Source organism: Perna viridis, chromosome 4, assembly GCF_037379345.1.
Source record: "Perna viridis isolate PV_CMFRI_1.1 ecotype Kerala chromosome 4, ASM3737934v1, whole genome shotgun sequence".
Classification (NCBI taxonomy): Eukaryota; Metazoa; Mollusca; class Bivalvia; order Mytilida; family Mytilidae; genus Perna; species Perna viridis.
The window spans coordinates 42,504,972-42,521,913 of NC_142448.1; the positions used below are offsets into that span (position 1 = coordinate 42,504,972).

The window sequence follows — 16,942 nt, forward strand, 5'->3', positions numbered from 1 at the left end:
CTATTAAACTGATTTTTTCATATCATTGAGGGAAAAATATTGGGACAAATTCAAGTTTAATTAATAATAAATAATAAGATGAAAAGGAATTTATTAAATAATTAATATCCCAAATGTTAACAAAACAAGAATGAGATTTTTAAAAATAAAAAAAAAACTGAAATATTTTGGTTATCTGTTAAAGAGAGAATTATTTTATAGTTCAATTTCTCATGGGAAATTACACTGAAGGCAGACTATTTGTAATAAAATCTCAGACTTGAGACAAAATTTACTGCTTCATGCTTTTAAATTTCAGTCAAGATAATTTGCAGTATACATAGTGTGTTAAATGTTCTTACATAATTCTAATATTTAAAATGAAAGATGTAAAAAATAAAAATGTCCCTACATTGATCCATGTTTTAGATAACCCCTGCTAATTGGTAACAAAAACATGACAACATTACCCATAATACTTTTTGTCTGGTAATTGAATTAACATGTCTAGAATTAATCACTCTAGACTCTTACTAATACCTGTCATTTTTTGTTGTATTTCTAATTAGTTATATATTTATACCTTGATACAATAAGCATACATGCCAATAAAAAAAAATGATATCATTGATCAGTACAAGAAAAAGATTTTATTTTTCACTGAGTTTTCAAAATAAATGCAAATGATTTCTGACAATGAAAAAAAACGATTTTACTTAAATTATTCTAAAAAAAAATCAATTTTGAATTATTGGTGAATGTATGTTGCTTTAAATTGCTTGCCTGATACAAAGTATATGAAAACTAATAATTCATGCTTTCTTAGATTATTCTGTTAAATATATATTTTTTCTTTTCGGTCATTTAATTGTAAATAAACCGGTAATTTATTACACGGCTCTTTCCTTTGATTTTCATTGTAATTATTCGTTTGTCAATAAACATTTATTAATCGGCTCCGCCCAAAAGTAATGTAGTTAATTTCTTGCAGCAGTAGGCGTGTCGAAATTATCGATTGTAGCCAATCATAATTCCGCGGTCCTCCCACCGTATTCGCTGTGATACCAACAAGCAACTTACCAGTTGTTGTAAGATTATCTGTGCGTAAAGTCAACAAAGTTGAATATGATATGCATATTTCAGTTCTACAGGATCAAAAGATTTGAACGTGGTACCTGAATATTACGTTGAACGCATCTGGGATTTTACTGTTTTAGAGAATATACTTTGTTGGTGGAATATATTGCACTTAATTGTGACATGTGCTCAGTTTTTTGTTGATATCTGATGTCTACTCCATAAGTTCATGTGGATCTTTTCGATATCCTAATTCGTTTATTATTGTATTCCTAGATTAATGCTATGGAGAAATGTGCATTCCCTGAGATAGGCTGATAAAAAATAACTATGCGGGAATTAACAGGAATTTTAGTATTGTTTATTGTGTCATTTCCGTGCTTTTTAGCTGCAGGTAAGACAAATCTTGCAGTTATTTCATTACTTTTACGGGTGCGATGTCGGATGCTTCTCATTTATTTTTTCTATCATCCTAAGTTTCGTAGAGAGGATATTTCCTTTCAACGCTAATGATTCTGAATAGTCTTGAATCCTCTTCAAGTCATAAGGTCTTTTGTAAACGCCGATTGCTCAAGTGCCTCTTAACTCTGAATTAAATAACAATTGTTAGGATTAGGCATAATAGTATACAATGAAAATGGATTAGAACTAATTTGTATAGGCTATTACGACCCGTGCCCGCATGTGGTCTGTACTGTTAGGTTTGTTTATACCGTTGAATGGACCCCCGATGAGTGGGGAGGTCTGGATCCAAAAATAAACTCTTTGGTAACCCGCATCAAAACAATATACTTATATTGATCATATTACGGAAAATAAAATTGTTATATATTTTTTTTTTTCACGGGTTTCCATTTTTTACATTTTTTTGCAATATTGCTGTCATTGTATATTTACTGCTGGGGCTATCATAGCTATTTAACGGCAATCACAGCAATAGTATTATGTGTGTTTTCCCCAACACTTATCTTTTTTATTAATTGAATGGCCTGTCAATACAGGCTTCAAGACAAAGCGAATATAGGACAATATTGCTTTTATTTTAAGGTGCCAGCACTAAATTGCTAAGGGAAATTAACTTTGTTTTATTAATAAGAGAAAAATTGATTTTCCATCTGATCTATTTCCGATTTTTTCCAATTGCCCGAAGGTCTTGTTTGACAAACAGTTAAGGAATATGATAAGTAAATTGAAAAGACAACATGTCTTCCATATGTCTATAATTATAGTTAAACTGCTGTCATTTGAGTAATTATTTTGGTATCACATGAAGGTAATAGCCCTAGGATAGGAACCATCTAAAAACATTACTTCATCAAAGTAAACAAAGGAAGTTTAAGTACCACTAGCTGTCATTTGTCTTAATATTACAAGCAATGTACATGTCCTCTCTAACTGTACATGTTTCTTGAAATCTATATGTACATGAACAATAACTGAAGGAGTCTTGTATACATGTTGGAATATACATGTATGTACAATGGGCTTCCCCAGATACAAAGTAAGTCTGTATACCCCTGGTAGATAAGGATGTCATATATCACAGATTTACATGTTCATTGGCCCATGCCCAAACTAAATTGAATTGGTATTCTTAAAATATATGGTCTGTAAACTCTTAATTTGTAAAATTTACTATGAGACAGTGATTCTGTTTGCTTTGCGTATGGAATTGAATTGATGCAAAATGTTTGAGTCTAGAACTTCCGCTAGTCTGAGATACTACTGTTTTACAGGTATGAAAAAATGGCAAACTGGAGGAAGAGTCTGTTTTGTAGTTATGAGTTATGTACTTTTTCCCTTTATGCAATTTGTGTGATCAAAAATTAAATAAAATGGAGATTTTGTTAAATACAAAAATACCAATTACAGTGTTGAAAATTTAATTTTTGGTTTAGTTAGACCCATCATGATTTTATGTAGACTGCACTGTAGATTTCAAAGGAAATTGAGCCAATTTCATCATAGACCTGCTTGATTTTAGAGACTGTGTCCATAGGTCTACTGCTAATTTCCTTCACTGCAATCATATAAATATTGGAAATTGGAAATTTTGGTACGTTGTAATGGTCTATGTGACCATTACCCATATCATGAAAGTTGTCATTGTATTCAGAATATTAATTTATTGAATTTGATGGTTTTTCTGGTTTAAACAGAATCTCTGATTCCGAGATCAAATATTGCTATATTTTGGTGATCAGTGTTCTTTAATGTACAAAATCTCACAATATACAATTTTAGTTAACAATTTTTAAAACATCAACAATTTATTTCTACACATAAGGATTTAGAGATAAGATACATTCTTGTGTAGATACAGCAAAACTTTCATCACAATTCAAACACAGGAAATTTGAGTTACTTCTAATGGAATCTGCTTGTTTGATGATAAATAAATTATGAAATGTTGTGATAAATGCTTGCTTTATAATGCACCACATGGCTTTTTGGTGATAGTGCAGATTAACGTAATGTTGATTGCTGGTTTTGCCAAATTTTCCAATTTATATGCAGGGTATGTTAGCAATTAGGTCTAAAGATCTGTTATGTCTGGTGTATTAAACTTGGATTCCGCAATTAGTTTACATGTTCATGTACTTCTAGCCGATTTTGCTTTTAAAATTTTTTTTATCGGTTCCGTCGGATTACTGTGTGGTAATGAATTATAATACAAAACTCACTTATTTCTTTCAACAAAATTATGACTTGGCTGATTTTCTTGAACAAAGTTTAAACAAACAAAATTGCTAAATTTTTTAGAGATTGAAATATTGAAGGCATGCGGATATGAATTTTTTTTTTTTTTTTGATTCGGTTAAGAATTTTGAAAGCCATGTTGATAAAATCTCTTAAGCTTCCCTTTGGTATAGGGTACTTTGTTATTTATGAAACTTTTATACAAAGCATTTGCTTAGATGTCCACACTTAAAAATTTTTCAGTCAATCGATACATAATAAATTTTTGTGTTGTTAGTTCATGATTTTCATCCTAATTAAAGTGGAGAACCTTGAGCAAGTTACCTTTTTTTATGGTTAGAAAAGAAGGATTATAACTCCACATTAACGTTCTATCAGATATAAGGCTTTAAGAATGATTTGAAAAAAATGAAAAGTGGAACTGTGCAGGTGTTTTATCCGTAAAATCCAAGTTTAATCCCGGTATCCCAGCACTGTAGAAGATGTGACAGACTAAATCACTGTTGTATACCTGCGGAGATATTTGTTGGTCATTAAGTTGTCAGGACCCATTATGTGCCCATGTGTACCCGATAAACACCAAGTAATCGAAATGAATTTAAGTAAGGCCATGTATTATACTGAGACAATGTTATCTGAGTTTTGTGTTTAGATATTTGAAGCACATTTACAAAATTTTATGAAGTGAAACGAAAAAAGAGAAAAAAAAAAGGCTATTTTTACCTTGCTTTAATGTCAACCACAAGTTTAAAAACCTGTACAAATGAATTATTAGAAAACTCAAGGTGAAAAGCACAGTGGAGTTCAGGTTGTTGAATGGCTGTGTGCATGATCCCTTGAACTTGATGAAAAGTTATGAAACATAATATGAACCAGATGTATACTATTTGTCAATAAACAGGTGAATTCATGCTTTAAATACATTCATCATAAGGAAAGTTTTTTTTAATTGTAGTTTTAATTATTAGTTAAGAAGACAGCCCAAGATTACATGTATCTTATAAACCAACTGTATTGTGACAAGTTAAAAAGTATACATGTACTTGTTCTTGGATTTACCGTATTCAATATACATGTACACGTATGTATACCTATACTAGTACATTGAGACTATTTAACTGTAATGATCCATAACAAGCATGCTGTTTACACTGAATTAGTGTAAAAAGCCTTCATATAAAAAAGTATGCATGGTTCTCTGTCAAGGGTCACTTTAATCTTGACTGGTTGTGCTGTATCATGATATAAGTACAAAAACTGTACATTGTACATGTGATGAATATTTCAGACAAGGGGAGTAACTGAACCCATGTCAGTTGTTGATGGCTAATAATGTGCATGAGGTAGAAAGATTTTATTTATTTTGAAAGTGATAAATTGTAGGGTTGACAGTCTCGACCCCACAATGATGTAAATTGCTGGGTAATTTGTTCAGTGATAAGACAAACAGTTGACATTCCCCAGTTACCAGCAGGATAATAGCTTTAAATCAGAATTTTATCTCCCTTTTTTTTAACCAGATACTTGATATAGATAAAAAGATAGAGAGATTTTTCTGATACACAGTTGGAAATGGTTGTTTCTACTTGAAACAAATAGGAAAGAAGGAATTCCTACTGAAAGTCATTGGTTTACAAGGGGTTTTTCTATAAAATAGATATGAAATGTTAAAGTCACAAGGGTTTAGTAAATTGGCCCTTAGAAAGAGAATTTGATAGCTAAGAAGTGAAAACAAAACATGAAATACATGTGCATGTAAGTAATTTTAAGAGCAACAAAATTACTCTCAGTCACTGGCAACATTGTACATGTATAAAGTATAGTTTATATCCCATGCAACAAAGTTGCAGAGGGTTTAATTTTTTTTGTGTGTATGTCCATCTTTCAGTCCTCTTTTTGTCATTGCAACTTCTCTCAAAATACTGAACAGAATTTTACAAATCTTTATTTTTGTGGAGATATGTTTTTTCAAACTTAGCTAAATTCTGTGACAATTGACTGGAATGTGAATGGTATTTTTTTGACAGGAAGTGGTAACATTATAGTTTGAGTCAGTTTTCATGTATTTTGTTTTTTCTTTCTAATGATAATACAGTTATGTACAAAAATATAGTACAAATGTATTAGTGTGAAAGTGCAGTTGTTATTTATATGAAAAATGTAGTACAAATGTATTAAAGTAGAAGTACAGTTGTTATTTATCGGAAAAAAATGGATTGCTTGTTTAGTACATTGTTCATCTGGACTTCTGAGTATGTGAGCTTATATTTACATTGTACATGTGTACAAATAAACAATTTAAAAATACTCTTCACAATCTGATGTATATTTTGTACATTTGTAGGTACAAATTTTGACATGTATTTGTACATACCTGTATGTGCATACATATGAACATGTATGTGTATTTGCATATACTGGCACATGTAGTGCATGTATATTGTACATGTGTACTTTTAACTTCCTTTGTCATTGACTCATGTAATATCAGTTGTTTTCATACAAGTCTCCATGTCAAAATTTAATCATAAAATGTCTAGCTTCTCTGTAAGAAATGGAATAATGCCAACATTATCAAAATAAAAACATATTTTGCTTTAATGATAGTTCTTGTTTAATATCCAAAGTATTAAATCCTCTGACAGTTATAACTTAAAACTCTCTGCTTTCATAGTAACTGTCTTGTTGAAGAAATTAGTTCAGTGTAAATGCTAAATTCTCTAAATCATCACAATTTACAGTGTATTTATGGAAAAGGAAAGCCATCACAGCTGGCCTTTTAAATACTTGTTGAATAATTGATTTTAGAAATCATCTTTTTTTTTATTTCATTGCTCATATGTTTGTGAATGTAACTTGATAAAACTTTTTCAAACTAATATTTACTTTAATAAAAAGTTTATGGCAATTTTCTCTGGATTAAACTCCACTAAGTAAACAGGCCCATATTTTCTGTACCCACAAGTCATATTTATTTTGTCATAATCACATTCAATGTTCTTATTGAACAGATGAAGTACTAGCTTGACTTGATTGTGCTATATTTGACTACTTCTATAGTTGAATAAGAAGCGTATGGAGGTTCATTTTATACTGCATTTGTGTTTTATGTAGTAATATATCTTTTTTTTTTGGTTATAGAAAATTGATTGGATTTGTACTGCTTTACCTCATCCATCTGCTGCTCAAAGTTATAACTTAGTCATTGTGAATGTTGGAATAGGTTGTCTTCAGTGAATGGTCTGTTAGTATGAAAGGGAGATGTGTTTTGGATGGGGGTTTGAAGTTGGAATTAGTCCCTTTGTGCATTAAGTACAGTAGTAACAGGGTGTGTCCCAGTGTAGTGAACTATATTGTTTTGCTTTTATTTTTTTCAGATTTTTAACTTCAGTCCTTTCTCAATATATCGTTAATTGATGTTCCTTGTGAGTTTTCAATTTGAATGTAAATTTGAGTTTGTTAAAGATCAAAGTTATACAGCATAGATTTCAGAGAATTTTAACATGTACATATGATTATGCCTGAACTCTTCATTTTTATATTCATGTAGGTTACCTCAAGACCCAGGTCACCTCTAAAGAAAATATTCAGTTGTTTTCTGCACAGTGCTAAAAGCATTCTTAGAACAATGACTAAAGCAAATTAAGTTAAAACACTATATTCAAAAGTAAAAACCGTGTTTTCTACAGACAATGGACTTGCTGTATGTAGGAATTTGATAGTCCTAATATCATGTTAAAATCACGAAGTAAGCTCAGTGAAGTTGGATTGTAGCGTATTGGATTACGGCCATGATATAGCATGTCAACTAATAGAATTATTCAGCATCATTAAGGGAGATGTAAGAAAGTTGATAGCTATTTATTTGAATAATTTAGCAGTTGTGAAGTTGTCTTTCCAATCAGTCAATCAATTTCTGACCTTAAAAAGCTGAACAAAAAGGACATCCATTGATTTATATCATCATTAGCCGATACTAAGTTTTCTAGATAATGGCAAAAAAAACCCCCAAAAAAAACACTCTACCCAGAAATTATATTAGGAAAAAATTCAGACTATGTCATCCTAAGTTACTGCACTGGTGAATTGCTTCGAAAACAGGGATCAAGACTCAAAATACATTCACATGTTTATATATTATCTGAATTCCCTTGATTATTACTATCAACATTTTTCATGGTGTCGATAAATCAAGGCTTGTAACTGTAATACTTATTGCATAACATAAAAATTATTTCCCATGTTCCTTGATGTAAATTGGGTATTTTCTCATCACCTGAATGTGCCCTGCATTATTGTTTCTTCAATTATTTTGCCACTTTGAGCAATTTATCTTTATTTGAATCAGAACTTGAGATTGTTTAATTGATGAAAATTGATTGATTTAAGAATAAACCTTTTGTACTAATGTAGATATAGATCTGCAACTATGTGTGTTCATTAGCAGGTGCAATGTCAGTCAACAGGGTTATGGGGACCCTCTTTAAAATGACAGTAGATAATTTTAAAAAAATTTCTCCAAAGGATGATCTACTAGAATCGAATAGACAATATTGGCATTTGTTACAGTTGAATAAGGAAAGATAATTTTTGAACTTTTAAATTTTTTCCTTTTTGTCAAGTTAAACCATAGACTTGCTCATTGTGGTGTATTTTAAACCAAATACATGTATGCTTTTTATCAATAGTTAAGTTTAGTTTTAACATGTACTAGCAGTTGTATAAAGTTCATAAAATTTAGAAGATATGTATTGTTCAAATTTGCCATTATTTTTAATAGAGAGTATCAAAAGTTCAATAGTTAATTTTTATAACAAAGGACGTGTTGAACTTTGGAAGCTCATATTCTTTACATGTAGTCTAAATTCCTTCTAAAATAAAGTGTGCTACATGTACAAGTATGTGCATGATTCAATTTTAAAAAAATTATTGCTGGAAACCCATGCCATAGCTCTGTATTTTTATGTTTGTTTTATATTTGTACAGCCTAGTTATAAAATCTGAAATGTTTCTACATTCCCATGTTGATGATACTGGTCTTCAATCATGTCAGAGGTAATTGTATATAAATGATGGGATCTCATAATCTAATTGTTAAAAACTTGCTATTTATGGTCTTCTAGTGTGTCAGCTTTGTTTGGAATTATTACTTCAGCTTAAAGAAAAAGGTCATAAAAATCACTTATTGTTTAAGGTCCAGCTCCATGACTCATTGAACCAGTTCATTTGCTTCTCTAGAAGATTTTTTTAATCAAGTTACACAATCATCTCTTGGGAAATGAAATATATTAATGTTTGACAATGGTATCTTGCAAGATATGAAACTAATAATTCTTGTATTTTATATATGTTTAACCATGCTTAAAACCTTGGGACTTGGATCAGAATTCTTCCTATCTTTTCTACATTGAGATAAGAAGATGATACAACCTCGATATTAGTTCAAGATATTAATGCATTGAAGCACCAGAATTTTAGAAAAATACAATAGTGATAAAATACTATACTGCAATATTGAGAGAATTGATTTTGTATCCAGTTTTATAGATTTGAAAGATGTTTATACTGTAGTAAGGTGGTAACAGTTTTTAGTGATTTTTTAACAGGACAGCTGTTCATTCACAGAAGATTACATTTTCTTTGATCACAAGAACAAATTGATCCTAATACCACTGTCTTCAACAATTGTCTTTGGCTAAATCATAGTCACATGTATGTTTCTGCTGATGAAGAACACATGCCTGGGATTTGTGATGGGGAAGGTTCACCATAGTGTCTATGTGAATCAGATAACTTGTCAATATGATTCTATTCAAGCATTTCCTGTGCTGGTATAGAAATAATAGAACATGGCAGTACTACGACCTTTATGATATATTCACTCATGTTTCTGTCATTTCAAAGATATTAGGTTCCTGCATGTTACAGACAGGATATGGTGAGACTTGTCTTTTCTAGAACAGGGGTAAAAAAATAGGACTGGCCTGCTGCAAGAAAATTTCCTGATTGGCGCCTAAGTCCAAGAGAGTTTGCCTGCAGGGCCACATAATTTTGTTCAACATATAAGGTCAAGTAAACTTCACTCCTGATCAGTGCAGTTTTGGCAAAATTGCCTGCTTGACCAGCACTGTGTTCAACCCTGTAATTTTAAGTCTGCATTCTTACATTTTGAATGTGCATACACTACATAATGTACACCCATACACAAGGGAGAGGTATAATGGGTATTTCTTGCCTGTCTCACCCAAGGCAAAGTTTCCTGAATTACTTGAAAGTCCAACATCTTTCATCCAAGAAATTATTGCTTGTATTTATGAAAGGCACCCTTTTGAATAAGTACATGTAATTCTGGGCACAGGCTTTCAGAAATCTGTTTGAAACCAAAGCTTTATTTTAGTAGCTGCATGTATCTGGATATAAAGATTTGTTAGATACATGTAGTCTATTACATGATTTTTATACATGTACATGTAGTCAGCCAAAGTTTTTTGACAATCCTGTATATGAATACAATTGTTTTTCTTTCTTTTGACAATAACAATCCATTAGCAGTGAATTTAAGATAGACACTTAGTAACTTAATGGATTTTTCTTTAAGCTGTACATATTTGGAAAGTTTGCTTTTGGAGATAGTTGTATATTAACCCCCTTATCAGTCCAGAAAGGAGTTGCTTTTGCCCACCTGTGGAATGTGATAACATTATGAAAGATCAATGCTCAGGTGTTCAGGCCTTGTGTCCATATTGTAAATATAACAAAACTCTTAAATGGTACCATAAAATTTGAAAATTATAGTATTTTATGGTATTATAGAGGAAATTCCTAAATAAGATGAGTTATAGGTATATATTAGCAGCTATCAAGTACATAATTTCACCTGTAGGGGATATGACTTATTTACCATGTGGTTTAGTGATAACAATCAGGGCTTGATTGTGTACTTTTGTATTAGGATCAGTATTTGTTCAAAAGTCTTTATGATAGAGAAACTCAGGTGTACAAATATCTTGCCCAGTGTTTGATATAGTTTGGTTAAATACTCATCATTTTACAGCAGTGGCTATAAACCCATGATTAGGTATTATGCATTAAATTCAAATCATGGCTGATAAAATAGGGGGAGGGTTTGTTTAGGATTAAATTAATTAAAAATATTTCATCTGACAGTGTGATTTTTGCAGTTTACATGTACCTACCTTTAACTTATACCAATGCAGAGCTTAATGTTTCCTATGTGTTTTGCAAACAATTACATATTCTGCCATATTGTTATGAATTGACAATGTTCATCATTATTTTTTACCAGAAAAAGGGTACAATAACAATATTAGTCATACGAAAATATTTTTCTTGTCAAGTCAGATTACTTCCCTTAGTACAAGCCGTATCTTCGTCTTGACATATCTATCAGCCTTGTCCATCTGTATGGTCAATGTCACACTGGACACTGTAGGCCTAGAAATTGATTTGACATTACTTCAAGGCATTTATAATGTCTATAATTCGCAATATACTGAAATTGTCTAAATATTCAATTGAATATTTTCTCCACATCATTTCTCCTATTTAGCTAAAAGTAATGTAAACATTATGATAGACTTCAGTGACTTGGTAGATTGCTCTCTGCTTGAATTGTTTAGAAAACTGATAGTTGTTTATTCACTTCATGTTTGTTCATCTTCCATTGAACATAAAGTACAGACCCCATTATACTGTAAAAGTATATGAGATTAGCTTCTATGTTTACTCAATGCTATTTTACACTTTATTCTTTTTTCCAAAGTTTACACTAGGATGGATGAGGTGATTTGTAAGGTATTTATTTGGCAGATTATTTTAATTTGTCCTTTGTAAGGTGAAAGACCTATTTTATGACCAGTGGTACCAGGGTAGTAACATTTGTACATGTACATACAGGTTTTTCTAATTTATGAAAAAAGTGCACATAACATTTCATATACTTTTGGAACTAAATCCGACTTCATCCTTTCACAGATACATGTATCTTGGTGTAATGGAATTTACATTGATTTACTCCCAGTTTATTTGTACTTGTTGCATAAATTTTCAACTGACATTATTTTACAAAGTGTGAGTCAGTCTTGCATTTTCAACATATGACACTGAAAGTATCTGGGAATACATGCAGTCCATTCCTTACTTATTCCCTTGGGTCGCTCTTTAATGTAATTTTGTATGTATCCATCCTTGCTAAATTGTAATATAATGCTAATTAAGTCTTAGAGACAAATGACTTCAGATTGAAAGAGCATGGGTTGATCTTTACCATAACTCCCAAGGGAGGTGGGGCTAGCATAGCTATTTTCTGTTGATCCAAGATCTGTTAAATGTAAACTTCAAATTTTATACCCTGTCATCTTCTTTCACTTTTCAGGGTAATAAGATACTAATACCCCTTTCTTTGTACCCTGAAAGTTATGATCACCATTTTTCATGTTGCCCAGTCATTAATCAATGTAATTGTTCATTGCACCTGTGTTGTATCAGTAAAAGTGGTCAGATTTTATCAATTTCAACATCACTGACCTGTCAAATGGCTCATTGATTTGACCATACTGGGCTTCTAATTTGGGATATCATTACAGGTCTCATGGGATATTATTGAACTGTAATGTAGGCCTACTGAACAGGTCACCAGTCACTAATATTGGATCTCAATTCCGTTGTATGTTACAGATACATTTCAGTAGAACCTGTCTAAAGTGAACTCTGAATAATATATATATATGCAAGTTAGTTATCTGAATTGCATCTTGTTGTAAGGAAGTTTGAATTGTAGGGGTTTATATTTGAACATGCCTTCTTGATAAACTTGTGCATGGATCTGATAAACCATTGCATCTTGGTCTAATTAAAATTATGTTCCTAATAGTTGATGACAACATCAATATAAGCACAAACATTAGGATTGTCAGTTTTCATTTTTCTCAATTTAACAATTTATTATTTATATGATGTTATGCATCTTGATAAATTTTGGCTTGTTTGATTAAAAAAAGGAGGGGGGTGAAGGTGATAATGATGGTTAAAATTTTTGTTTTTTTCCAAGATTTCAAACAGTTGTTTAAGAAGAGACTGAGTATCTGTGGACTTACATGAGACCTGCCTAGATTTTGATGTTCAAATGTGTTTGACCTTTAAAAGCCCTAACAAGAAACTTAATTGCTTGTTTTTGTGAAAGCATTAACATCCATTTTCAAAGTAAAAACACTCGCTTCTTTGTGTCAATTTTAGCACTTGTACTCTAGGTTGAATATCTTACAAAGAAAAATCATCAATTTGACAAAAAGACCATTTTCAACCAGATTAAGAGGATTTAAGTTTTAGGGAAATTTTATGTGTTAAATTTTATTGCTGTATAGCAAAGTGTTAGTCCTTTGTTGAACAAGCACCCCGAAGCAAAAAATAACTAATAAAACAAAATTATTGGAGAAAGAAATAAGGAATTATCAATTATTTGAGGTAACAACGATGTTACCCGTCCCCGTCCCTTGTTCATGACATAATCCCCATACACTGAGGCTATGGTTGTTAATAGAAAAGTGACTTTACAGTTCGATTAACCAATTTTATGGCTATTTATTGGCTTTTGAACTTACAAGATAGGTCCATCCTGATTTGCCATGGGATATGTTAACTATAGGTAAAAAATCCTTTGATCTTCTTCAGGTGATAGATCAGAGCTTTCCTAACCTTTTAACTACTGGTATAAAAAAGGATTTTTGTGCTTCAGTGGTGTTGAAAATTTGCAAAGAGTTTTTGATGTCACCATTTTGTGTGATTTTTTTTTAAGATCAAGTTTTATAGTTTAGTTTTCTTAACCTAAACTCTAAGGCTGTTTCTAGATCAAGAAAATGATCAATTGTTTTGTGGTTAATATGCTCAGACAATATACAGTGAAACTTTACTAAACTGAACCCCTTTCGGACTGTCTTTGGACTTAAGTTCAATTAAGCCAGGTGTTTGGTTTATCAAGGTTCAAAGTACAGTTGAATTGATATAAAAGGACTGTAAAATTGTTTGGTGTAAACAGGTTTTCAAATTAGTGATGGTTTGGTTTAGACAGGTTTTTCTAATTAGTAATGTTTGGTTTAGACAAATTTTCAAATTAGTTATGGTTTGGTTTAGACAGGTTTTTTCTAATTAGTAATGTTTTGGTTTAGACAAATTTTCAAATTGGTAATGTTTTGGTTTAGACAGGTTTTTCTGTACACTTTCATCTATTATATGGTAATTACTGCAAAGATGTATCATTGCCCATGGAGTTACTCATTCCTCCAAAATCTTACCATTGTATTGAAATGTCTAGTGTTCTTTGCTTAATACTACATGTACAGGGCTGATGATTTTATTTAATTAAGTGATCACAGTTAATGTGATTTTACAAAAGAATGAAATCTTTTAAATCTTTATTTAATAGGAAAAATATTTAATGTTTATATAAAGCATTAGAAGAATAAAAACAGAAAGTATTATTAGGGTAATATTTGTCATTCCTATCATGAAGAGATGGCTGTAATCAGATTAGTCTGATAATATACACAGATATAGATCGGTACAGTCTGTAGGCTTAAGTCCCTTGTCACCATATTGTCTCGGTTGAAACAGAAATATTTTATACTTCAGTGGAGGAATAATTTGTAAATTGAATTGACGGGGTACAATTGCCTTAATTGTATTGAAAACAATCAATTTTCCCTTTATACATCATTTTGTGTTATTTATCTGTTGGATAAAATTCTCATTCTTTAGGATAACAAGACCTTCAATTTAAGGTCTTGGAACTTAAATGACATTAACCTCAAGTCTCCATTGTAGATTAGTCTTGGTTATATTAGGTCAGGTAATGATGCAAGGCTTACTTGGGGCACTCTGATCGTTAGGTCAAAGCTAACCATTCTTAGGGTATTTGAAGAATGTGTTTAGATTGTCACTGAGATAATGTACTGGGGTACAGTCCCTTTTTATTGAAAGATAGACTTTTTTTACAGCAAACCCTGTCAAGTAGTGAAAGGCCTGTAAATACATGGCTTGGCAAACAAGGTCACTTAACTCAATCATAGTTAGATACATGTGCATGTACACATTTTACAAAATCACCAGCTGGTAAGCATGGTAAAATACAGATATACATGAACCTCTGATACATGTTAATATGGAACCCCAATTTTTTTATCATAAATAGTACACAAAATGAGATTTGTACATATTGTTATAGACTGTATTCTGAGCAGAGTGGTTTTGGAGGGGCACACATTGTAAAATTATGTATAATACTATGAGAATTTCTAGTTCTGTAGCAAGCATTATCATGTAGATGACCCATTTACTAAGGGCATCTTGCCATGGATTAAATGTTGATAAACAGTAGTTAGATGTTTGTAATGGGATTAAATCTGTTATTGAATGATAAGCTTACAGTTTGCCCAATCCATTAGTATTTCTCTGCAGTGAATATATACATTCAAAGTACTGTTAGGTGTATCTTAAGATTAGGACAGTTTTTCACTTAACTTTTTGAGTACCAGCTGATAAGAATCATGACATTTTCTCCTGACACTAGCAATGTCAAGATCTAGAACAAGGGTGAAAAGCCCCTCAGAATTGGTCATATGATTCATAAAAAATAGAATTAATTTCAAAACTTATTGACAGCGTTATAAACAAGTTGATTAAATTTTAAGTGAAACTTCATGGTTGCTTAGATCTTATATCAATGTTTTGGACAAGTGAAGACCAGTAAGAAAGTTCCCGGTATTATTGTTTGACTGCGTGTGTACTCTTTTTTTTTTTTTTGCCATTTCTTTTGATAATGCATTTTTAATTCCAAGAAGGTGAACCTTGTTGCCTTAAGCCAAAGATTGGGTTAGATTTCTGGTTACATAACTTATAATGCACACATTTAGTACTTAACAACTGTAGGTTTTATTAAATTGTGGGTTGAATGTACACATGAGTTGAAGCTATGCAATGGGTGCATTTGTCAGATCAGTACCACCCTTTTTAAATTGGAAAATCCTCGATTTCCTTGGACTTGAGTTACGAAACCAAAATTTTACCAGAAAATGTTTTAGTAATTAGCTAAATCATCTCCTTGGCACAGACCCACAATATTATTACTTAAGTTGTGCATGGTTTTGTATAGGATTAGTGTTCCAGATGTTGCTGGCAGGATATATATTAAACAATCAATGTCAGTCATTTCCATAGCTCTGTCACATTGTACATTATGACATTTTGAAACCCTGAAATATTAAATGTTGGTGGATTTCCTCTTAATTACCATTTATTCCAATATAACTGGTGTTCAGATGTTCAATATTCTGTCATTTCAAAACTTGTCAGTGATGTAACTGACCATTGTTCATTACAATGTTGACACTTCATTTGAAAACAAGTATTGGTCATATTGACTTCAGTAGAATAACTGTTGTAGATTTTCGAAGATGTACTGCCTTCTTTCCAAAATACTAGTGTCCCAAACAACATCCACATTCAGGATTTGGGTGCAAATTACAGTTATATTAAAAGGTGTCTGGTCAACCCCAGCTTGTAATTATGGTTTGGTTACTATTCTGATATGGTTAATTATCTCCTCTTTAGTAAAATCCCTTGATGATCAATGGAATGTATTGTGTACAAACAGATACATTGTCAATCAGTAGATGACCAATGGGCACTGGAGATAGATCAGCTGGGTTACAGATGGTCAATCGCTTCAGAGCTTTGATGTTGTTGATGTCTGGGTCATGCATTCATTATCTTTACAAACAATCAATTAATAGATAATAGTTATCAGTGTATCACAGTTTCCTGTTAATTGATGTGAGGGTAATATCTAAATGATAAATAATATTATTTACAAAATGTGTGTATTGGCGAGATGCATGTATTTTAAAGTATTGTGTAATGGTTAGGTGTTGATTTACACATAGCATCATTATCACTGTTCTTTCTTTAGTTCCCTTCAACCAAGTTTATTTTATGACCAGGGCCTTGACAAGATGACATGGTCATTTGTTTGATGGGTATTTCACAGTAATACTTGATGGAGTGTCATGTTCCTCGATGTTTATGGTATTTCAGTGCACTTTACCTTATTCTTAAGAGAAAACCTGTCTTTTGCTGAAATTGTTAGAAGGATATGTATTTTTCCCAGGATATT

At 31.5% G+C, this 16,942-nt stretch overlaps 1 protein-coding gene across 2 annotated transcripts in view; it reads left to right on the forward strand.

The window, feature by feature from the left end:
- Positions 1-1,057: 1,057 nt before the first annotated feature.
- The window catches only part of LOC148620158 (netrin receptor UNC5C-like), a 43,059-nt gene continuing 27,174 nt past the window's right edge, over positions 1,058-16,942 (forward strand). Inside the window, exon 1 of one of the 2 annotated variants that reach the window (XM_088580784.1) lies at positions 1,058-1,450. In XM_088580784.1, the coding sequence (XP_088436910.1) occupies positions 1,387-1,450 (64 nt within the window). In that variant the 5' untranslated portion in view covers positions 1,058-1,386. The remainder of the gene's footprint in view (positions 1,451-16,942) is intronic. The other variant, XM_088580783.1, reaches the window with a different exon arrangement.